Here is a 25,390-nt window from a genome sequence, read left to right as displayed (position 1 = left end):
AAGGTACATATAATATTTATAAAACTAAAGCTGTAGTCTTAGAATATTCCATGATCGTACTGCATCTGTAATAGCTCAGTACTGTAGTCTTTTAATAGTCCATATTTCCATAGCATCGCATCTGACAGAGGATGTGCCTGAAAAATAGTAATGGGAAACTGTACCTCAGCTAGTAGACTCTTCACTTGTAGAATCATACAAGGATCGATTCTCTCTCCAGTCCTTTTCACCATCTACATGCAGCCATTTAGGTGAACTGGTAGGATGACAGGTATTCAAGTGCCAGCAATATGGAGATCACCCACAACTCTACTTATTCTTCACTATACAAAACAATACCACTGCTATTAAGATGAGTGAGTGCTTGGATGAGATCAGCTCATGGATGAAGAATAGGTGATTGAAGATGAACCCGAGGAAGACACAGGTTATGCTGGTGGCCAGAGGAAAATATTTGAGGAATTTGCAGCTATGGTGCAACCTCTTTTGATTGAAGGTATATACTCAGTCAGTTAGTCCCTAATTTAGGAATACTTCTAGATTCCTCACTGACAGTGGCATCCCCAAGTAGCCTTCCTAACTGGAGATGGTAGAAAGTGTAACTGTCATCCATGTTAGTGGATGGTGACCTGGCTTCAATTATACGTGTGTGACTGGGTGTCTCAGTGGCCCTTGCTAAGAATCCCACACTCTGGGCAGACTGCAAGAAATAGGGCATGCAATCCCCCAAAACTGGTGGTTTGATCTATGATAGTAACCGAACCAGTATCAAAAGAGCTTCTGTATTACCACGCTGGTTAACAGGAAGCCAAACCCAGTCCCTTTAGCCATTCCAGTCCTTGGCTCTCATCTAAGCAGGCAAGTCTAATATAAAGAAAAGGAGTCCTTGTGGCACCTTAGAGACTAACAAATTTTATTTGAGCACAAGCTTTCGTGAGCTATAGCTGTTAGTCTCTAAGGAGCCATAAGTACTCCTTTTTCTTTTTGCGAATACAGACTAACACAGCTGCTACTCTGAAACAGTCTAATATAGTGATTGGTGAATAGGGTTTTCAGTAACCCTACTTAAAATTTTACCAATCCGAAAAGATCACACACTTACTCTCAGATCAACATAATCTATCTATAAAATTTGCAATCTTATGCAAACTTACTAAAGATTTATTAATAAAACACAAGAAGAGAGTCTTTTGAATGGTTAAGGAATCCTATACATGCAAGTGACTTCACTTTAGAGTTATTCCAACAGGTTAGAACCCAAAGGCAGATTAGATATAAAGTCTTTCCTTGCATTTTCCAGGGTATTCTAAATAACTACTCAGAAGATCTCAGTTCCCTATCTTAAACTTTCCCTGTTTAAAGTTCAGAAGACTAGAGATAAAAGGATCATGCCCAAGGTCCAGTATTTATAGCTCTCCAGCAGGCTGACAAACCTCCTCACAGAGGTTAAATTAGGGCTTTCCTCCCAGGAAGAATAGGCAATGCATATAATTTGTGGACTTTTGCTTTGAAGTTAATCTTCTATTTCCTATGCACACAGGTAAACTAGTTACATTCATTTACATAGCAATTACCCGGTCTGCCATTATAAGAGAGAGAGAGAGGTAAGCTGAGACAATGTAGATGATATTAGTTTCCTGCAGTGTCTCACATCTTTGATCTTATGGTTAACTACATAGTCACATGCATAATGTAAGGCAATTAAGACACCTAAAGGCTTTAGCATCTAAAAGCCAATTGGGTTCAGGGCCGTCCCTAGATATTGTCCCCACAGACCATGGGGAACTTCTGGTTGAATATCAAGCAGCCTTTGGTTAGTTTAAAAAACATAAATGCAGCTCAGCTAGGCAAAGTACTGTTTTGCTCTGCTGACCTATTGCATTTCTACCCCATTTGCTGAATTTAAGGTAGTGAAGTAAAAAAAAAAGTTCTTAAATTACTAGTTTGCAAAGAGAGTCTTCAAACTTTCTCTGGGTTGAGTAAGTGAAAGCAGATGTTGGTAAAGAGGTACAGCATGAGACATAATTGTATCATGGTATGATGTGACAACAGCACAGCAAGATTGAAAAACCGCTAAGATTGGGGCAATCCTAATCATTTTGCCTATTCAGGATCACGTTGAATAGTACCTTTTGAATGGCAGAAAATAACCTATTCTCAGTTTGTGAATGTTTTCATATGTACAGATTGAAACTCTTTCTGATAAAAGAATAAGAGCACTGCTGTTTGAACTCTTACTATGATACTCTATACCGTAGCCTTGAAATCTACCATTATTTCTGAACACACCTCTTTCAGGAATTGGTTGTTAAGTGTGTTAAATGAAAACAAGTTCAGTTTTATTACTATGTATAGCACCCATTTTTAAGTGACTATTTTTGATAATCTTGTCTGCGAAGCTTTCAAGGTGAAATTTTTAGAAGCGAAAACTGTTTTCAATTTTTTATCAATGTTTTTGAAATATTTATAGCAGTCTAAGATTCTGAATAAGAGGTAATAAACTGTTAGGAAATATAATTTTTTTTTCAATATTCAGTTTATACAGGTACAGTATATTTAGAATCTTCCTAACTAGAATTGTGTAACTATAATTACTTTCATTAAGCTAACCAGCCATTTGTGGGTTTTTTTAAATTTTTCAGAAAAGAGCTAAAGGCCAGGTACTATTTGACAAGGTGTGCGAACAGCTCAATTTACTGGAAAAGGACTATTTTGGCCTGTTGCTTCAAGATAACTCAGATCAGAAGGTAAGCACTAAGAGTTGTTTCATGTTACTAGAATGTTAGATCGGGGCTGGCAAACTTTTTGGCCTGAGGGCCACATTGGGTTTCCAAAATTGTATGGAGGGCCAGTTGGGGGTGGCTGTGCCTCCCCGAACAGCCAGACGTGGCCTGGTCCCCACCCCCCCATCCCATTTTCCCTGCCCCATCCATCCCTCCCTGTCCCCTGACTGCCCCTGGAACCCCTGACCCTGACTGCCTCCCACTGCCCCATACAACCCCTCCTCTCATTCCTGACTTCCCCCCCAGGATCCCTGCCCCCATTCAATCCCTCGCCCCCAACCACCACCGTGAACTCCCCTGCTCTCTATCCAACCCTCCCTGCCCCCTTACCGTGCCGCCTGGAGCACCGGTGGCTGGCGGCGCTACAGCCGCGCCACCCAGAGCACCAGGACAGGCAGCCGCACCGCCTGGCTGGAGCCAGCCACGCCACCACGCAGCTCAGAGCCAGCGGTGCAGTGAGCTGAGGCTGTGGGGGAGGGGGAACAGCGGGGGAGGGGCTGGGGGCTAGCCTCATGTGCCAGGCAGGAGGGTCCCGCGGGCTGGATGTGGCACTGCCCACCTCTGTGTTAGATTCTTTTTTAGCATAACTTCATTAACAAACTTGGAGAGTTTGGCTTGTTTACCCTAACCAAAAGAAGACTGAGGGGAGATATAATTGCTCTCTATAAATACATCAGAGGGACAAATATTAGGGAGGGAGAGGAGTTAAGTGTTAATGTGGATGCAAGAACAAATGGATATAAACTGGCTATCAACGTATTGATTTCTAAACATCAGAGGAGTAAAGTTCTGGAACAACTTTCCAAGGGGAGCAGAGGGTGCCAAAAACCTAACTGGCTTCATGTTTGAGTTTGATAAGTTTATGGAGGGGATGATATGATGAGATTGCCTACAGTGGCAGGTAGCCGATCTGGGACTGCTAGTAGCAAATATCCCCAATAGCTGGTGATGGGACGCGAGATGGGGAGAGCTCTGAGTTACTACAGAGAAATATTTCATAGGTGTCTGGCTGATGGGTCTTGCTGAAATGCTCAGGGTTCAATAATCACCATATTCGGGGTCAGGAAGGAATTTTCCCCAAGGTCATATTGGCAGAGACCTTGGGTTTTTTTCTCCTTCCTCTGCAGCATGGGGCACAGGTAACTTGCAGGTTTAAACTAAAGTAAATAGTGGATTCTCTATAACTTGAACTCTTAATCATGATTTGAGAACTTCAGTATCTCAGCCAGAGGTTATGGGTATATTACAGGACTAGGTGGGTGAGCTTCTGTGGCCTGTGGTGTGCAGGAGGTCAGACTAGATGATCATGATGGTCCCTTCTGGCCTTAAAGTCTGAGTCTAAACTGTGAGACCTAAATCATGCTGGAAATAATCTTGGTATGAAGCCCGTAAAATGTGAATTAATTTTAATCTGCTGGAAATTGGCTAAAGTTCTATTGTGACATATTGGCTCATAAGGTGAAATGCCGGATGAGATGTTATGTTACTTTAGGATTTTGAGAGGTTATTTTTAAATCTTTATGTATATAAACCTGTATGTGGGGGTGATATTTTAATATATAAGCATGTCATTTCTTTCTGTGAAGGCACATCATTTTTAGTAATGGGCAAACCTTAGCAAACTTTGGGTGAACCACTGAAGCTGGAAAGTTTAGTCGATCTTTGAGTTTCTCTTCTTTTCCATGCCTTCTGTACTACTTTAATCTCCCAACCAAATCAGAGCTTTATCCCCATTTTCAAATGGCTTCTTTGCATTTCCTGATATCTTTAGTAATATTTTGTAATTCAGTAGTAATTTGAGGATCCCAGGCCTAACACTTCAACTGTTAGGCTCTAGTTTTCAAATGTAATGAATTCTAGCACTTCTCCAAAATGTGTTTCTTTGCTTCCAAATCTTGCTCTTGAAGGAAGTCTCAACAGTTGTAAAGACGAGACTGCAGCTAGTTCCCCAGTGCTGGAGTTTTGGTCTATGGGGAGAGGTTTTTTAATGATTCCACCTAAAATCAGAAATTGTTGGGTTTTTTTGTTTGTTTGTTGTTTTGGTATTTTTTTGGAAACATGATGATTTTCCCCTAGCCTTCTTCAGTATTACCTTCATCTGCTTACAGGATGGGGTGGGATGCATATGTAGATTGGAGAATTTATTAAAAAAAAAACCAAAAACACTTGGATAAAAACTTTCGGTTGACCAATCTCTTAATTACCAGTTGCTGACTTATCTTTCTAGCAGTGTTTGAATATTTATGAAACAGCTGTCTAAAACTCTGCTCACAAATAAGTTATGTATTACATGCAACGCACTCTGGTTTTTTCCCTAAAGGAATGGTAAATAGAAACTTCTTTGTATTTTTAATTTTCAAACCTCTCTTTTTAGATACTGCAACTAGCTTACATAACATTTCTTCTCTCCCTATTCCCCTCAGTCCACTTCCCGCCTCCCCACGAAATAGTCAGATGTGTTTCAAGTAACTAATATAGAAACCTCTGCAGTTCCATTCAGATAAGGTTGCAGGTCTCCTGGTACTAGATGAGCTTTTGGTTGCAACAGTTTCAGTGCCCCAACAAAATGAATGAGGATGGTCTTATTGTCAAGGCTGTTGAGACTCGGAAGTATGGATTTCATTCTTTCCTCTACCACAAACTTTGTGTGTGACACTGGGCAAATCAATCTATCCCTCTGTTCCAAAGCTTCCCATCTGTAAAATGGGGATCACACTCCCTTGCTTGTACCCTTCATCTGTTTTATCTACTTAGCGCTTTGGTGAAGAGATGGTCTTTATATAGTTCGTATGTACACACCGCTCTGCCAGTTCACTTGAGATATTGAATACATTTGTTCTAGGCTACAAACATTTGTTGTTTTATGATTAACTTGAGGTACAGAAGTCTAAGGAAGACAGGCACTCAGAAGAGCAGTGGTTATGGTTGTGCAATGTCTGAGTGTGGCTACCTGCTGCTTGCCACAGTCCCTGTCTCTGTGCAGAGACAGATTTAGTCTATCTGCTCCTCGGGGCTGCCTCTAGGTGTCTGTACTCTCTGTTCAGAACCACATAAACTCTACGCTGAGGTGAAAACCCAGCTCAATCCAGCCAAAACTGGACAGTTATAAAGTGTGACACTGCCTGGTCCTATAACCCTTACTTAGGTATAACTGCCATTGACTGCAATGAGAGTTTTGTCTTAATAAACATGCAGAGTTGGCCCCCAAGTAAGACATGGTTTAACATAGGGAGTTAATAAGAGAAACTATTTAAGTTATTCAGAGCTTGTCTTAAATGGAGAGCTGGGGAGAGGAGAACAGAAGGGAAACCTGACCACTTTTCAATTCTATGCTTTACAATATTATCTCTTCAGTACAATGTTGAGAGAGAGAGTTCGTGAGTTGAGGAAACTTCCTTCCATTCGTGTTTCCCTACTAATTTGAATGTTTATAAATAGTCATGGAAATAGTTGGTTTGAGAGATTGAGGCACACTGATTGACAGGCAGAAATGTGACCACTTTCAAGCACATTTAGTGTTCTTATTCATTTGTGACATGAACTGTTAAGCTTTTTTTAGACTACAACAGAGGCTTCTAGCTGCAACTTGTTAAAAAGAAAGAGTCAGAGTTCATTGTTTCACTGAAACCCTTTTGTGATCAAAACACAAGAAGACAATCGCAACAGGGTTAGACCAAAGTTTCATGTATATTACAAACCAGTTACTTGAAAATAATGTTTTGGGTTTTTTTAGCACTAACACTTCAAATTGTAATACCTACAAGGAGACAATGGCTTGTAACTGTTCAGAGCTTACAGCTGCTATCTGGCATAGTTCAATAGGGTACCGGCTTGGTAGGCATTTACTGTTCTTGGAGTAGGCCCTGTAAAATTTATCGGCAGTGTTTTCCTATACCCTGGAGCTAAGGGCAGCAGCCTATTTCTATGAGAGAGAATATGTTCATTTTTAAAATGCAAGCATAATTTCTGTACAATTGCCTATGCCATATGGCCCTTATTAAATACTCATTTTGTTTAGAACTAAATTTAAAAAATTGACATTAAAACGATACAGGGATGCCTTAATCTCAATGACTTTGCACTTACTGTTTTAAGGGTGTTACTTTACTCACCTAAGTTATGCTTGCCATTCACACATTTCTCAGATTTAGTAGTCTTTATACAGTCATATTGCTATAATTCGGCTGAACAAGGTGAGCGAAGGTCAGAGTTTTCCACTGTTTCCACTGACAAATTTTCAAGTGAGAACCATTTCAGTACATTCAGTACTGGGTATAAAAAACAACCCTATTGACATAGTATTGTTCTGAAGACTGAATGCCACCTCGTAAAATAGTTTCTGAAACATTATTGTAAAAAATTTGAATAAAAATGAATGGATATTGAACCTTTTCATACTCTGCATATAATTTACACTGTGCACTATGAAATACTGAACGCTTGCTTCCCTTTAGTGATTGCTGGACAGTGGTGTCTCCTGCTGTGGAGGAAACCACAGTTGCTGCAGTTTCTAATAGGACTCTCTGTATTGGCACTCCAGCTTTATGTAAGTGGATAGTTGCATACAGTAATGCCTTCATTATTGGGAATTCAAAGTTGAACAATTACTACTTTAGCTGCTATTAATATCAGTATTGGTTTCTTTGTATTATGGTATGTACATTTGTATATACTTTTTCTTCGCCCTTCCTCACCTTTCTGCTGTCTTTTTATATTGTCAGTCACATTCTCCTCATTGCCATCCCATCTTCCCTGGAGTTTTGCAGCCTTGTCCTTCCTTAGTAGTTCTTCTTCTGCTCTTTCAACATCTGCCTTAGCTGTGGTTCCACTTCCTCTCTGTGGCGATTCCAGTTAGCTGTGTCTTTGCTCCCCTGTACCTTAAGCCACTTAAGGAATGAAAAAAGGACATGAGCGATTTTAAAATAAAATTGCTTTCAAGTCTTAAACTTTTTGCTTGTCAGTAGTTAGAAACTCTGCTGGAAGCCCATGTAAACACATCCATCCAACCCCTTAACCCTCTGACTTCCCCACATTTGTTACTGCCTATCTCCCACTTCCCAAGACTCCTGCACATATTGTTGGCTCCCTGCCACACAGAGAAAAATGTTGCAGTACTTAATATTAAATAAAACTGTTAGGAAAGAAAAACTATATGATCTAACTTGGAACTAAGGGCATGGCTACATTTGCAAATGTAGAGCGCTGTGAGTTAAACCCACCTTCGGAGAGCACAGCAGGGAAGGTGCTGCAGTCTGTCCACACTGACAGTTGCAAGCGCACTGGTGTGGCCACATTTGCGGCACTTGCAGCGGCATTGGAAGCGGTGCATTATGGGCAGCTATCCCACAGAGCACCTCTTCCCATTCTGGCACTGTGGCTTGTGGGAAGGGGGTGGGGAGTGCAGGGCATTCTGGGTCCTGTCCCAACGCCCCGTGATGCATCGGTTCACATCCCAGCATTCCCTTTGCTTCTATCCACATTTGGCGCCATCTTTCAACGTTTTTTGTACTGCACGCACTGTCTTCCCTTTCAGTCTGAGGGAATGGAGCCCGAAGTGCTGAGGAGTATCCTGACAAGTCTCACCAGCACATCACTTTGGCAGTCGAGTTATTCCTTATGATCCAAAGTGACAGTGAGAACTCGGATGATATCGACTCAAGTAACACATATGACACGAGTTTGCTTTTGGCATTCATGGACATGCTCACCACCATGGAATGCCGCTTTTGGGCTCGGGAAACAAGCACTGAATAGTGGGATCACGTTTTCATGCAAGTCTGGGATGACGAGCAGTGGCTCCAGAACTTTCGGATGAGAAAAGCCACTTTCATGGGACTGTGTGAGGAGCTCGCCCCCACCCTGAGGTGCAAGGACATGAGATTGAAAGCTGCCCTGATGGTGGAGAAGTGGGTGGCTATTGTAGTCTGGAAGCTGGCAACTCCAGACAGCTACCAATCAGTCGCTAACCAGTGTGGAGTGGGGAAGTCGACCATTGGAATCATGTTGATGCAAGTCTGCAGGGCCATTAATCGCATCCTGCTCAGAAGAACTATGACTCTGGGTAATGTGCATGACATTGTGGCGGGCTTCGCACAAATGGGTTTCCCTAGCTGCGGAGGGGCGATAGACGGCATGCATATTCCAATTCTGGCACCAGCCCACCTAGCCTCAGGGTATGTTAATCGGAAGGGGTATTTCTCGATGGTTCTCCAGGCGCTTGTGGATCACCGTGGGCATTTCATTGACATTAATGCAGGCTGGCCTGGAAAGGTGCCTAACGCATGCATCTTTCGGAACACTGGCCTTTTCAGGAAGCTGCAAGCCGGGACTTTTTGCCAGACCAGAAGATCACCGTAGGGGAAGTCGAAATGCCCATTGTGATCCTTGGAGACCCCACTTACCCTTTAATGCCGTGGCTCATGAAACCCTACACAGGGAGCCTTGACAGCAGCAAGGAGCAGTTCAACAACAGGCTGAGCCGGTGCAGAATGACACTGAAGTGTGCTTTTGGCCATTTAAAGGGCCGCTGGCACTCTCTGTATGGGAAGCTGGCCCTGGCCCATGACAGCATGCCTGTGGTTATATCTGCATGCTGTACCCTCCATAACATTTGTGAAGGGAAGGGTAAATGATTCACTCAAGCATGGAACTCGGAGGTTCAACACCTGGAGGCTGAATTTGAGCAGCCAGAGAGCAGGACTATTAGAGGGGCCCAGCGTGGGGCTGCAAGGATTAGGGGTGCCTTGAGGGAGCAATTTGGGGCTGAAAGCCACCAGTAATGTCTGATGCCCTGCACGGGAGTGAAGTGCAGTGGTTCCAGTGTTAGTAGGAATCTGTGTTTGCTACACTGACTTGCAGTGTCTGTTTCTTTCCTGGGCTAAGGTATCTCTAACTTTATGCAATGATAAAGAATGTTTTCAAAGCTGAAAAAATCCATTTATTGAAAAGAAATACAACTACTTGGGAAACAGACAGGGCAAGGGGGTGGGGAACGGTACAATCACAGATTTGCGTATGTCCTGTCTGGAGTACTGTGCAATGAGGGCTGCACTTCAGGATGGCTATACTGCATGGTGATGGGGGGTGAATGCAGTGGGTACGGGTTGTAGTTTTCAGGGCAGGGTAGTGAAGCTACAGGTGTTGGAGGCAGCTGGTGGTGGTAAGAACCTGGATGTTGCGGAAAGTGAGTTGGAGGTGACACGGGGGCACAAGGGAAAGAGTTTTGGGACAAAGGCTGCAGGGGTGGGGGGTGCGGTAGTGCTCCACCTGCATTGCTACGAGCGCCTGGATTGAGTCTGCTTGGTGCTCCATGATGCTTAGCAGCTGCTCCGTACTTTGGTGCTGGTGATCCGCATTCTGCTGGCGGACCCTCCTTTCACTCTCCCGCCACTCCTGCACTTCTTGATTTTCATTACTTGAATGCTATATTACTTCATGCAACATGTCCTCCTTGCTTCTATGTGGCCTCTTTCTGATTCTTTGGAGTCTTTCGGCCGGTGATAACACGGACAGCTGAGATCTCAAGGTTGCATCTGTAAAGGCAAAATGCAACGTTTAACAGAGGCAGCATTGTTCACGCCAGACAGAGCAATGATTCCCCCATACTTAAGGGCAAGCACCGTCTACACAATAGCATAATTTCCCCGTCACAAAGCGAGCGCACATAACCCATGGGAGCCCCGAAATGGTGAGTAAGCACAGGGTGAAGCGTGACTGATTGTTTCACGACTGTACTGTCCTCTGGGTTTCTGTGCCTTGGGAAGAGCCAACAGCAGCAGGAGGCCCCTATACTGAACACTGTTCCCACGTTTTCCACAGGAGTTTGTCCTGGAAGATATCTCGCTGCTGAGGGTGACCTGGGAAGCAAGGGAGGGTCTTCTACTGTAATGCGGCTTCCGTCCTGGCCCATGTGCAGCCTGCCTGTGTGCAGCAATGGTCCCCCCCACCTCTCACAGTACAGTGGTATGGACAAGTTAGCCTACCTGGGACAAGGACGACAGTGGCTCTCCCGAGAAACCTGCGCAAGCGCGTTGCCCAAGTTCTGGATGAGACCTTTGAAGAGATCACTGAGGCCGATTACCGTGATGTGAGAGAGCACATCAATGCCCTATTCTGCATCTAGGCATGCATGCAGCCCTAACCCCCTCGCCCCAAGAACCCACACAAAATAACTTCCTTTCCAAAATAAAAGCCACTTACCGGGGAACCTCCTCTGGTGTTTTTCCCCAAGCACCGGTCGCCGCAACTGGCTACCTTCCTCCTGGCTTGAGAACAGCTCCTGGCTGCATGCATCTAGGGATTCTGGGGTGTCTTCCTCCGCCTCAGCACCCTTGCTCCTGCTTTGGTCCTCCTCCTCCTCCTGCCTTGTTACATTGGGCTCTGAAGTGTCCATGATGGTCCCCCGAGTGGAGCTGGGGTCGCCCCCAAGTATCACATCCAGCTGTTTGCAGCAGGTCGCAGGGGCAGCACTGGAGCGGCTATTTGCCTCGCAGGCTTTGTGTTAGGCATTCCGCAGCTTTAATCCTGCACTGCGGTGCGTCCCAGTCATGGCCCCTTTCCATCATGTCCCTTGATATCTGCCCGAAGGTATCATAATTCCTACAGCTGGAGCGCAGCTGGGACTGGACAGCTTCCTCCCCCCAGCCACTGATGAGGTCCAGCAACTCGCCATTGCTCCATACTGGGGATTGCCTGGGGCGGGGAGGCATGGTCACCTGGAAAGATTTGCTGAGAGCACTCTACGCCTGGCTGAGCAAAGAAGAAGGGATTTTTCAAAATTCCCAGAGAATTTGAAGGGCGGGTCTGACAGTTGGTCACCTGAGGGCAGGGCAGTAGAGTTCAAAGAGATGACCAGAATGGCTGGAACAGTCATTGTGGGACACTTCTGGAGGCTGATCAGATCCCACAAACACACCAGGGCATCCACGCTGGTGCTGCGATGCTCCAGCGGGGGCACAGCAAACATTATTCCACTTGTCAAGGTGGAGTAACAGGAGTGTTCGAGCTGCGGAGTCAGCGCGCGCTACGTGCCTTGCCAGCGTGGACGGGTAGTGGGCTAGTGTGCCCAGGGCTCCTTTATTGTGCTGTAACTCACAAGTGTAGCCAAGGCCTAAGAAAGGTCCTTAGGTCAGGTTTGAGGTGCTTTGACATAGCTGTGCGTGACAGCTTGATTTTTTTCTTATTTTTTTTTTTAAACTGCATCTCACTGTGTTTTAAGTCTGTTACTTTTATGAGCACTAGCATTCATTTAATGCATTAATGTTGTAAAGGAAGAAGATAAATTTGAGGCAAAAACAGTCTTTTGTGTTTGTCTCGTAGAACAGATTAGAAGATGTTGTTTACTTAGCTGGCTTCTGCTGGATTCATTTGTAACTGTTCTTTCACAATAAAATCTGAAGCAAGACACAAATGATGCCTTCAACCATCTTATGTATGAGATCTCATGGTACCTTGACAGTTTGATATTAATTGTTCAGTATGACTGAAGCAAGAGTGTTTGGCATCTCTCCACGCAGAAGCAGAGGCGGTAATCTCTTGTTGTTAGGTATTCACTCTAGAACATTTCAATCTTGCCAGTATTCACCTTCAAAGACCAGTCTGTTTGAGAGGCTTGTTTGTTTAATACTTGTTAACCACTGAATGCTAAATACATGAGTCCATAATAGAGACTGTAAAGTCAGCTTTAAATAAACTCTAAATAATGCTCCCTAGTCCCCCAAAATGTGTGTACTTTTAAAGCTTAACAATAGCAAGAAGGGCAGGAACTCCAGTCTCTTCTAGCAAAGAATGCCACTGAACTCATGCCACTAGGTAGGAGTGGAAAGGTTTTTTTATTCCTTGTATTTTCTGATATCCTTAGTGATGACAGGCCCATCCTGAATCTTGACATACCTAGTGAAATAAATTTTAAATGGTGTCTCTGAATAATTATGCCCTTTCTAGATGAGGATGGCTGGCTGGGCGTGTGCTGTGAATCTTATACATACTTTCTGCCTTTGTCTGAGACTGAGGGGCATTTATTTCTGTTTTTTATTAGGGCAACACTACCAGTTCCATGTAGTGTTTTTTTTTTCAGACTTGCATCCATGGTGCAGGTTCACAAAATACTTGGTGGTTGCGACTGTGTAGATATACAGAGTGGGACTACGTAAAATAGGTGGACTCAGATTTTTATCATTTGAAAAGTTATCTGTTCTAGTCATAGTCTCACATATATATATGGAAATATTTCATATTTGTAGTTTTCAGAATGGTAAAAACTGTATGTTCCTCTTTGCTGTGTAAAGCTTAAGGTCTTTTGCACATATCTGGGTTTTAGGGAAAGACCATATGCTTGAAATTCTCCATCTCCTATTACATTCCTATTAACTCTTTTGCATAACTCTTTTCCTTTGTTTCAAAATGGTCATCTCGCTTCTTGAATTAATTGATCCAGAAAAAACAAAACACTGTTACTAGCTCCTTTGAGCCACAGATTTAAAATAAAAACAGAGGGTTGGAAGCTTCAGTTTTTATGTGCTGGTCTTTTTTTCTTATTCCCCCTTTCTGTATTAAGATTCTGAAGATTGGATTGTTTCCTCATTTTGGCACCAGCTCCTTCTGATCCATTTTTTCCTGCTGTGGCTGTTGCCTCCTTAGATTAAAATGCCACAAATCTCTGACCTCTAGCCCAGTCAGTGCTAAATGCTGAATGATGTGTTTTTCCCATTCTTGTGCACTCATCACAGCCACTCATTTGTGAGCCAGCTGTCATGCTAGACCGCAGCTGTGGGGTGTGGAAACTGAATGCCAGGCACTCTTCTGAGTGGAGAATTAGAGCTGTTCCCTAATGCAACATCAGGAGTGCGAATAGAGGGGATCCTATTGATTTTTTCCATGTCAGTGTTCTGTGCAGCTGGGAGAGATGTATCGTAACTTAAAACTAGACCTCATTAGCATTTATTAAACTTAATAAAAAACCTGTTATAAAGTAAAATTACACTGTTCTCTGAAATTTTAGAGTTTGTAGAAACATTAAAGTTGTTTGCTAAAAGTTTAGATGGCATGTAGGGTAATGAAATCAACAGGGAGTTCATGAATGCTCCATTAATACTTGTTTTGTGCTCTTATGATGATCTGTATCACAGCTGGAAATGCTGCTCTTCTGGATTTGTACAAAAACACTTTTTGTATTTTGTAATGGTGGAGAATATTTTGACATTCTCTGACAATTCATTACTCTGTCTACTTCTCTAACCCTACCATTTACAAATGTAACAGAATGATCTTGTTTTGCCTACTGGATCAAATTTAACGTGCACGCATTTAAATCTTCTATGCTAAAGCACTGTCCTTTCCTTTTCACAATAAGCAAAAGCAAAATGGTCCATATCAGGATAGACTGTTTAGATAGATTTACAATACTCTAGCCAAAATGAAGGGTACAGAAAAAAAATATTCTTACATGCATGTAAAATGTATTAATTTACAGAACTATTCCTATATATTATAGCCAAAGTACCATATATTATGTAGAACACTAGACCTGCGTTATGCAGCGAGGACCACTGATTTTATCTGGCAGAGCTGCCCTGAAATCAGTGGCAAAGTTATGCAACATAAAGTTAATTAACAAATTTAGAAAATTGCTGCTCAAACTACAAACCACTTCCAGGTTTAGAAATCGGAAAAAGTGAACCTAGTATCTTTTACAAAACAAAAGGCTGCCTTTTTCATTTTAAAACTTTTTCTTGTTATTATGTGCCCGTTTTCCACCAATATAGTTTAAAGAACATTGCTCTTTATAAGCAGATGTCACTGTTAAGTATACTACTGCATCATAGTATTTTGTAATGGTAATACCAAAATATTAGGTAAAAAGTGGTACATATATGAAATTGTGTTTTGCATAATTTTGACTGAGTTTTAAACCATTATCACTGTATTTGAAAGAACATTATGACAAACATGAGCTTGCTTATTTACAAACTTAATGTGGGAAACCTCTGGGGGAAAGCTACTGACTTAGCCTGTAAATCATTGTTGTCGCTGTAAAATAGCATAAAACTCATCCTTGCTCATTTGAAGAATTGTGTTAATGCTAGAACTGAAAGCCTAGCTAGACATACAGAAGGTTTCAAAATGAGGCCAGGATTTCACCAATTGCAAAACTTCCATTAACTTCAGTTGGACTAGGATTTCACCTGGAAAGTCTTTTCCACTAGATGGCAGTTGGGTGGTTTATGAAGAGTAAGTGATGTCCAGGTTTTTGGTTTTTTGTTTCAAAAAAACAAGAAGATCTAAAACTATTATACAAATTGCAGTAGACTTGAACAAATTTGTAATAGCCAATGCAGAAGCAGGCTGACTTAGTCCTTCTCCTATAAGCAATCTTGAATGATTTTCATAATTTTAAGAAATTTTATAGAGAAGGAAATTTATAATCACTTCTACTTATAAAAGTTAAAATATAGTTGCTTATATTATAGAATGCTATTGAAAAATCTTTAGTGCTCACACCAAAATGATGAGATCTTATTCATAGGAAATTTCTTGGAGCTCTGGGATTTAGTTTTGTTTTTCTCAGGTGAAGGGAAACACGGTTAACTAAAAATCCCAAAGCAGTAGCTATATGTGTACAAATAAGTTAAGGTATAAAACAAGAGTGGAAATCTTTTTCATCTTATGTTCTGATCATGTTTTTCTTGAAGGTGCTGTCATTAGTTTTTAAAGCAGTTTAAGGGCTTTTCTGGACAAGAGAAATTTACACGAGTGTAACCAAGTGGATATAGTTTATAACCATGCAAACCCCATTGTAGATACACTGCACTGGTGCAAAAAAAACCCCCACACTTGCACCAGTGTGGTTCAGCCCAGGAAGTTTGTGGGGGTAAGTCACACTGGTGTAAGGCATCTCTGTGTTAAAGGATTCCACTAGAGTGAAAATATCGATGTGGTTACTTTGGTGCAAATTTCCCTGCTCCACACAAGCCCAAAGGAACTGCAACTTAGTGCCTTTGGTGTTACTGAGCTAAATTTACCTAAGGCAAGAAAAGACTCTGGTACAGACCTTGGGAGCATGTAAGCACAGCCCCAAAAGTGGGCTGCATTGGAAGGAAGAGCATGTAGCTAGGCCAGGCAACAAATGCAATGATACAGATATTCTCTCAACAGTCTTGGCAGTATAGCACCTCTGGAATCCCTGGGAGATTTTAAAGCAGACACCTGTGAAGTGGATGTTGGAGGTGAAATTATTTCCTGTCTTGCCCTTAAAGGTTCAGTCTCTCTCTCTTTCCTCACCCCCACTCTTAAAATGCATTAAACCTGACTTAGAGTATGTATGCAGAATTTTTATACTACGTTCATTACCATGATGTTTGAATGCAATGGTTTCAAACAATCATAGAATCATAGAATATCAGGGTTGGAAGGGACCTCAGGAGGTCATCTAGTCCAACCCCCTGCTCAAAAGCAGGACCCATCCCCAATTAAATCATCCCAGCCAGGGCTTTGTCAAGCCTGACCTTAAAAACTTCTAAGGAAGGAGATTCCACCACCTCCCTAGGCAACGCATTCCAGTGTTTCACCACCCTCCTAGTGAAAAAGTTTTTCCTAATATCCAACCTAAACCTCCCCCACTGCAACTTGAGACTATTACTCCTTGTCCTGTCCTCTTCCACCACTGAGAATAGTCTAGAACCATCCTCTCTGGAACCACCTCTCAGGTAGTTGAAAGCAGCTATCAAATCCCCCCTCATTCTTCTTCCGCATCAATCTCTATTTGATTTGTGCCAATAAACAAAAGGCTCTGTTACAAGTCACTTAAACTGTGCAGGCCTCTTTTACATAACGTCTGTGGATAAGATTAGCAATCTGGATAATTCCAGTTACTAATAATTACATTTTATGTCTTTCTCAATTCCCCTCCTCTGGAAATACTTCTGGATCATCAGTCACAGGGTTAAATGCCTAGTTACATCAATTTCAAGCATTGTGTGCTGCCTAGTGGATTACACAGATTGTACTGGGATGCTTTCTGCTTTGAAGGTGGTACATCCTTTGTTAGCTAGGCTCCTAATTCTGAAAAACAAGCAAGTTTCATCTTGGTGCTTAAATATGGATATGGATACTTGTGCTTGAACATTTTGGCCAGTGCTTTTAATGCCATACTTGGTTCACAATGACCCTTTGAAGGGGGGAAATACAGAAAAAAGTGAGCTCTGTGAATAGGTCTTTTCCAACACTTCCTAATGTTGCCAGAGCTAGTGTTCGGGTGAAGTTGAGAGAAGAAAAACAATATTTTACTTTGTAGAAAATGGGAGAGAAGTATCTTCAGTAACTTTGGTTTGTAGGCAGGAGTGTGTAGAAATTACACATAGAGATCTGCTTTCTGTCAATAAAAGGAATAAATGAAAGGAAATTACTTGATTTGTGAGGTATAATTTCTTTGAAAATACTCATTAGAAGACTCTCTAAAATATCATTTAATTTCCAGAATTATAAGATCTTGTCTAAGAGAATGAAGTTAAAAGGGTTGCATAATAAGCTCTGTGTGTGCGGGGGGGGCGTTGGAGGTGAAGAAAATCAAAGCACAGTTCTTGATGGAAAGTTACAAGTTAACTCAAAAATTCTTCAGGGTACTTTCAAAGTAGAATATCAGAAGAATGTACTGTACAAGTGTTTATTTAAATTCATGAAATTATATCACACTTTCGTTCGTCTGAATTATTTCCTTATGTACTGATGTTCTTCCTTTTTTAGAACTGGTTAGATTCTTCAAAGGAAATCAAGAGGCAAATTCGAAGTAAGTACTCCTGTACTGATGTTAAATTCTTGAACTCAATTTCTAATACAGAAATATATTTTCTTAAAGTTAAACTATTTAAAGCAAAACCTTGGATATGGCAGGAAACTTGTCATGAAGGTTTTAAAAACATGATTTCTACTGACTCCCCTGTCCCATCTACAGATAGTTCAGGAGCTATGTGAATGCACAGTTGTCTACAATGCGTTGTGGTGTCCATGGTAGATTTTTATTAGCAGTTTGGATAGGATTATTCAGGTCTGTATATGTTTTAGGCCTGAATTAAAACATCGCTCACTAACCTAGTTAGTCAACTGTGTGTTGTGATGACACTGGAATTAAATGTTTTTTAACATGCAATCCCCTACTGTGGTGAAGAACTGTGCACTATCGCAGTTGAACCTTTTGCCTGGTTATTGGATGGGTTTGGATAGTTTACCAGAGAGCTAATGTTATTAGCCTGTTTCAAAACTGTCATATTTAACTTGTTAATTGACTTTGTAAATTTTACAGTTACCAATCAGGTAACTTTGGTATTTGCAGTATTCAGAGTGCTTCCTATCAAGGGAATCCTAGTTACTTTAGTAATCACGTCCTTTACTTAGGCAAAGCTTTTCAGTACTAATGCTGAGTTTAGAGCTCTTTTCTCCAGCTCACCTGGAGTTGCAATTCTGTGGGGTAACTGTCTTGATAACTTCAGGAAAACTATTTGATTTAGGGAGTCATGTATGTATGTTTACCTGTTTGCATGATCTTATTAACCTGATTCCTGTCATCTTGATTTCCATGCTTAATCTAAAGAAATCACAGAAACAATGATTAATTGTTCTAGAAGGATATTGAACTATAGAAAGGGTTTTTTTCAATGTCAGAGTTGTTTCTACTTCGTTTTAAGACCTGGTGTTTTATGCATATGTGCCAAATGCAGCCTACCTGGTAAACAGAGGAGTAGTCATTCCAGAATATGGAATTCTCAGTGAATTTCTCCCAGTTCCCTCATACAATAAAAAGAAAAGGCAATAAAAGGATCCCTTATTATGAAATATCTGGCCTTTTCCAAAATTATTGTAATTAAGTTTCAATAATTTTTAAACCCTTAAATTGTTGAAGGGGTTGAAACAAAGTAGTGTTAGTAAAATTGAAGAAAAGATGGATATAGATTTTCATTGTTGTCTGTACTTACAATTTTCTTTCCAGTTTATTCTTGACTCAGCTGAGATGTCACGTGGTCATAAGTACTCTGTAATTACTGTACATGATACTGCCTAAAGTGATGATTAGGGGTTAATCAGTAAAATGGGTATCTGAACTTTTCCGTGTCTGTTAAATGTTAGTTGTGTTAAAATGTGGTCTTCAGTGACTGTTGGGAGACATTTTATGTAACTCATTAAATTAAATGTCTCTTATGAGCATCTTGTGTATCAAATATGATTATTATGATGCTTTCTTGTTTATATCATCCTTTGAAATAACTTTTTTTTTTTTAACACCCAGGAACTCTTTAAAGACTCCCAATGCTTTTAGCCACTGTTTTCTGGTAGAGGTGGTTTTTCTTCATGCTAAAGTCCACGAATTTATACTTCAGCCTGCTTTGCATCTGGGGGCAGAACTAGACCTGTTAGTCACTGGCAGCACTGAAATTCCCTTTAGGTTTTTTTTCTGCCCCCACTAGACCTCCCTGCTGCAGAGCTTTTCTGAGGAAAATTCTGAACTTTCACATTTTTAGACTAGCAATCAGTTTTTAAAAAGTGGGATTAAAATCTGGCTCATATAGATATGAGGCTTTGGGATCAGATGCTCACACAAATCCATTACCAGTGATACAATTGGAAACTTCATGAGAAGCTGTGGCTATTCAGAGTTTTCAGAAAAGTAATCTTGTAATCCTAGCTTCTGACACTCTACAGAAAGGCAGTCATGTGACAAGATCAAGCAGTCTGGGAAGTACAAGAAGAGAAAATACCTCTTTGCAAGTAGTAGCTAAAACAAATGCAGGGTCAATAACTACCCTCTTTTGCTTTAGTTATCTGCAGTTCTCCCAACCAGCCCTGTTTGGAGCTAGAACCCCAACTGGTGCCAGGCTCTGTCAGTTTGGCAGAAAATGGGCTATCTATAGCGTTGATTAAATGAGGTCAGCAGAAATTGTCTAGAGAGAGTACCCTGTGGAATTGTTCAAGAATTCCAGGAACAGCTTTGTCCCATTCCCAATCTCAGCAACCAGGTGAAAGGCCATGGCATGAATTAAATCATCTATAAAGTAATCTATTTCTATTTCAGGTTGGAGTATTACAGCTCCTATTTCTTCCTCCGGATAATCTGGGGGACACAGCACAGGGCCCTCTCTGAAATCTCTAAAGAAGTTCCTAAAAGAAGCTTGCCTTCAAAACATTCCCATTTTACCATCCTCAGACAATGTTTATGTTCTGCAAAAGGCTGGAAGCCTTTTTCTTTTCTCTTTTTCGAGCATTACCATTTCATCTTTACATAGCTCCCAGGGAGTAGCAATAATATTGGCTTTAGGGAAGAAGGCAAATTACTTTACTTTTCTCTTCAGACAATTTTTCTGATCAGGATTCTGTGCAGATAGAAAGCTGAAGCAAACGCACAGTGATATGGTTGCAGAATCCAGTACAAACAAAAACATGTGGTGCCAGGGAAGTAAGCCATAGGCTTGAACTGAAGATGAATACTATCAGGTACAAGGTCTCATCTCAGAAGAATGTTAACACAAGAGGAAGATGGCCATAATGAAAAACACGTGTCACAGAAACATCCAATTCTTATTGGAACCCATTTTGAATTCTGAACTCCTATGTAGGTACACTTCAGCAATCCAGAGTTCATATGATACCTACTCAGTAATCTTGTATATCCCCTCCGCAGATCACCCTATCTCTTCAATTGACAGAGATCTAGCTCTAGTTGTATATTCTCTAATCCCCCATTGTTCTTATTTTGAAGGGATTTTACCCACTCCGTTCAGGGAATGGTTACCAGAAAGAGAGAGTACAGTGTCCACCAACTGGAACAGATTGAGTTATTAAGGTCTCAGGACACTGGTCCGTCCTTTGAAAACAGATGTGTTCTGATCATGACAGTCAATGTGTCTGATTGTGTTCTTCCCAGTTCTTATGAAAACCCTATCAGCTGTACCCCAGAGTGAGATTAGTCTGTCCTGGGTGGAGCAAAATGCTCACCAAGAGGGAAATAAACACCAAGACTTGCATGTCAGAAATCAAACTGGCAGAGTTGCTCCTAAACCCAGAGGTATCTGAATCATTGTAAGTAAAATTGGAAGGCTAGTGATCAACCTTTGTATCTAAAACCAGTAAATAAAATGTCCTGTAGCACCTCTGTGTGCCGGGACCAGAATGTGAGGTGGCAGTGACATCTTGCAAAACTGAGCAAGGTCTCCTCTTTTATATGTCTTTCCAGCTTGACCATTTTTCCCAAGCCAACACAAAAAGTAGGAATGAGAGTAGCAGTGAAACTGTTCATGCTTTTCTGGCTGAAGAGGTTATGATTCTGAGACCTGAATAATCTAGCATTGGATTTTCAGAGGTCTGCTATTGCAAGACTGGTCCTCCAGCTGGGACTAGATGGTTTCAAATGAACACTTGATTGAAGTAAGTATTGCTCTGATGGACCCAAAAGAGAAGTCAAACCAATAGAACTTATTCTACAGGCTGGTACAAAGTCCACAGTTTAATTATCATGTTAAAACTAGCAAAACATATCCTTGACAGAGGTGCCAGAACAATTTGTATAGTGGGGGTGCTGAGAGCCATTGAATCAACCTGTAAACCCTGTATATGATGAAAACCACTTTAAGTCAGGGGATGTGGCAGCACCTCCAGCCCCCCTACTTCCAACACCTGTGATCCTTGAGTTCCCCCAGGAATCCTTTATTGTGGATGTATAAGAGTGTCCATGCAAAAAGGTCATATCTCTTTAGTATAATATTCTTGACATGTTCAAGAAGAGGAAGTTTTGTACAAGTCCCCATATTAAATACTGCCTTTGGGTATAACTTCATTCAAACCCCACAAGGTCGTAGAGTTCCTCTTTACAGCCATACTTGGATTGGACCTGAAGGAGATCCATTAGATCCTGTCCATTAGAGTAGGACTGACAGGGGCTCCAATCAGGAGTTTATTTGAAGTTGGAAAACCCGGTATCGTACTTTTAATTCAGACAAGTAGTCCTCACAACTGCCATGGCATTCATTCCTTAAGTAAATTCAAGAAAATTCCCTCCTTCGATTAAGTGTCAGTGTCGGGGCAGAGTAGTCATGTCTGTCTGTCTGAGATCTGCTTGATATCCACTAGTTCACCGAGTTCTGCTTATTGGTCATTCATTCTTACTCAGTGCCATTTCCTTTCTTTTGACAGAAGTCTCCTCCATACCTTAGTGCCCAAGGGGAGATGGATTACATACAATCTACCTCATTTTGGATGTCCATGTTTAAAGGAAAGGAGTACTTGTGGCACCTTAGAGACTAACACATTTATTTAAAGGATGATCATGCTTCCCTCCCTGGAGGCACACTGCTATGAAAAACCTACTTTAACAGATCTGTGGACCTTAGCAGGAAGAGGAATAGAATATTTTATGTGCTTTCCTGACCGTTTCCTTCCTTATAGTAATAAGGTCCACAGATCCAACCCACGCGGAAAAGAAATGGATCATTAAGATCAGAGAGAGGATTTCTGTTAATTGTTGTTTGATGTAATATGTCATTTTCTCCAGTAGGAGAAATTGTTGTACTTTCCCCTTAAAGTATCTTTAACAGTCTGTCATTTAGAAAGTAAATTTGAATTATCCTGATCGCGGAAGTTATCTCAACTGGATGGAACTTGAAGAGGTGGAGCATTCCCCTGCTGTGAGTGGATAACAGGTCTGGCTCTGCCCTCAACCTGCAAGCACGCTGAAGTATCCATTATAATAAATTTGTGGACCTTAATTACTTGAAAGGATAAATTTTACTAAATGTGGAATCTCCAGATATTAGGTCGCTCTTCACTGCCAGTATTATTGCATCATTCTTAGACATACCATGTTGTGGTAGTTCAGAGTCTAATGTAAAACGCATACCACCTTTATTTCAAGGGTAATACTAATAAGAGCTTCATCATGCTTCTTCTTAAGTCATGATAAAATTCCTATTGTACTAGCACCTCAGGAAGCATAATGGTGTACTCTTGCCAGTATTTTCATTGTCTTCGGCTTGGAATGTTCCCAATTTACTGAATTCATTTTTATTAAGATTGAAAATGGTGAGAGCAACTTGAGAATAAAATATACTAGTAAGTAAAAGTATATTATATACAGACTCATGTCACTTACTACAGATCCATTAATGCTATACAAGTAGAACAAAATTACGTTTAGTTAAAATAATTTAGTGTGTTTGTAGTGTTGCATAAAATGTCACTCTAATGTGCATATGGGATAATGTAGATTTTAAGGGGAGATATGCTAGTCAAGAATAAGATTTCCATTTCTGTACTTGAAACACAAGAGCATTGTAAATTATTCTGGGGGCTCACCTGTGTAATCTTTTCACTACATGTCACCAAGTGAAAGCACCTGTAATTGAGAGGAACAGTGTGTTCATCACAACTGAAGTGGAAGGTTCTTTGTTAAACCTACACTTTTTTAATTCTGATCTTTCTCCAAAAGCTTTACATTTGCACTAATCATTTTTGCTACGGATTTCATTAATTCCAAACGCCCTATAATTACGTTTAAGAAAACTTGGCTCATTTTCTACTGAAGGAATGAAAATTACAATTGATTCTCTACAGACCATGTAGTTTCATTTCCTGTGGTGAATAGATTATGCTGAAAATATAGCTGAAGTACAGTCATTTGTGTAAATAGATTAGTCTGATTAAAATGGCAGATGCATTAATTTATCTACATATTTATATACAATATGTAATTAACCTTCCACCTACTAAGAAAATGATTCATATTATATTTTTCTTCAAGTGATTGCACATGGCTATTTCACTATGTGCATTCCCAGTGCTTCAGACTAGGAGGTTTTTCCCTTAGCAGTACCCATTCGAGCATCACATGTACCCTCTGCTCCTTGTGCTACTGCACAAAGGTGTAAAGGGCAGAGCCCTTCGTGAGCTACAGCTCACTTCATCGGATGCATGCAGTGGAAAATACAGTGGGGAGATTTATATACACAGAGAACATGAAACAATGGGTGTTACCATACAGACTGTAATGAGTGATCAGGTAAGGTGAGCTATTATCAGCAGGAGAGCGGGGGGCAAAAAACCTTTTGTAGTGATAATCAAGGTGGGCCATTTCCAGCAGTTGACAAAAACGTCTGAGGAACGGGGGTTGGGTGGGGGGGGGAAATAAACATGGGGAAATAGTTTTACTTTGTGTAATGACACATGCACTCCCAGTCTTTATTAAAGCCTAAGTTAATTGTATCCAGTTTGCAAATTAATTCCAATTCAGCAGTCTCTCGTTGGAGTCTGTTTTTGAAGTTTTTTTGTTGAAGAGTTGGCACTTTTAGGTCTGTAATCGAGTGACCAGAGAGATTGAAGTGTTCTCCGACTGGTTTTTGAATATTATAATTCTTGACGTCTGATTTGTGTCCATTTATTCTTTTACGTAGAGACTGTCCAATTTGGCCAATGTACATGGCAGAGGGACATTGCTGGCACATGATGGTATATCTCACATTGGTAGATGTGCAGGTGAATGAGCCTCTGATAGTGTGGCTGATGTGATTAGGCCCTATGATGGTGTCCCCTGAATAGATATGTGGACAGAGTTGGCAACGGGCTTTGTTGCAAGGGTAGGTTCCTGGGTTAGTGGTTCTGTTGTGTGGTGTATGGTTGCTGGTGAGTATTTGCTTCAGGTTGGGGGGCTGTCTGTAGGCAAGGACTGGCCTGTCTCCCAAGATCTGTGAGAGTGATGGGTCATCCTGCAGGATAGGTTGTAGATCCTTGATGATGCTTTGGAGAGGTTTTAGTTGGGGGCTGAAGGTGACGGCTAGTGGCGTTCTGTTATTTTCTTTGTTGGGCCTGTCCTATAGTGGGCAACTTCTGGGTACTCTTCTGGCTCTGTCAATCTGTTTCTTCACTTCAGCAGGTGGGTATTGTAGTTGTAAGAATTTTGTTTGAGTTGTTTTTCATAGTTTATTGGAGTGTCTGTTCCCACTTGTTCTGGGTGCCAACACATGGTACTGGGGAATGCCTTGGTCTCCGGGCTTTAAATGTTGCATCAGCAGAAAGAAATCCATTCTAGGTGTCTGAAGTACCTCAGCAAGGGTCACATCCAGAACAGGTGTCAGATCTAAAAAGTATAGGGAGGTGAGGCTCTGCCACCTTCTCATGGAGTCAGCCCTGCGTCCACCATCAGAGCCTTCCTGCTTCTACTTCAGTCAGAAGTGCTCCTTTAGACATTGCTGCATCTTAGTGCCGCTCTCCTTCCCCAGTACCTCAAAGAAAGCGTCAAAGGACTCATCCTCCAAGAGATCAAGGAGCCTGGTACCATCCACCAATAAACAAGCTGGAAAAGAGGGTAGCGTGTCCTCTGAGAAGAGGCACTCCCAGATGCTGTGACAGCATCTTATGTGGGGTCATCAATTCTGGCACTGGTGGTGCCTATGCTGTTGAGACTGATCCCTGCTGATGTACCAACCCCTTCAGTGTAACAACAGCGGTGTCAGGGGACCTTCTTGATACCACAGTTTGGGGACCACTGGATTACCGTCTTTGCGGATTGTGGATCGGATTCGGATCCACCTTTTTGTATCCCCACAGGGCTCTACCAGTCGGGTGACTCAGGCTCT

General features: G+C 41.4%; 1 protein-coding gene across 21 annotated transcripts in view; it reads left to right on the top strand.

Annotated features, from left to right (window-relative positions):
- Positions 1-25,390, top strand: part of EPB41L2 (erythrocyte membrane protein band 4.1 like 2) — a 248,946-nt gene that overhangs the window by 151,707 nt on the left and 71,849 nt on the right. For all 21 annotated transcript variants that reach the window (XM_073337300.1, XM_073337316.1, XM_073337314.1 and 18 more), the window contains 2 exons: positions 2,643-2,747; positions 17,523-17,565. In XM_073337300.1, coding sequence (XP_073193401.1) covers positions 2,643-2,747; positions 17,523-17,565 — 148 coding nt within the window. The remainder of the gene's footprint in view (positions 1-2,642; positions 2,748-17,522; positions 17,566-25,390) is intronic.

Source organism: Lepidochelys kempii, chromosome 3 (assembly GCF_965140285.1).
Source record: "Lepidochelys kempii isolate rLepKem1 chromosome 3, rLepKem1.hap1, whole genome shotgun sequence".
NCBI classification, from domain to species: Eukaryota; Metazoa; Chordata; order Testudines; family Cheloniidae; genus Lepidochelys; species Lepidochelys kempii.
This window is presented reverse-complemented; position numbering and strand designations above follow the sequence as displayed.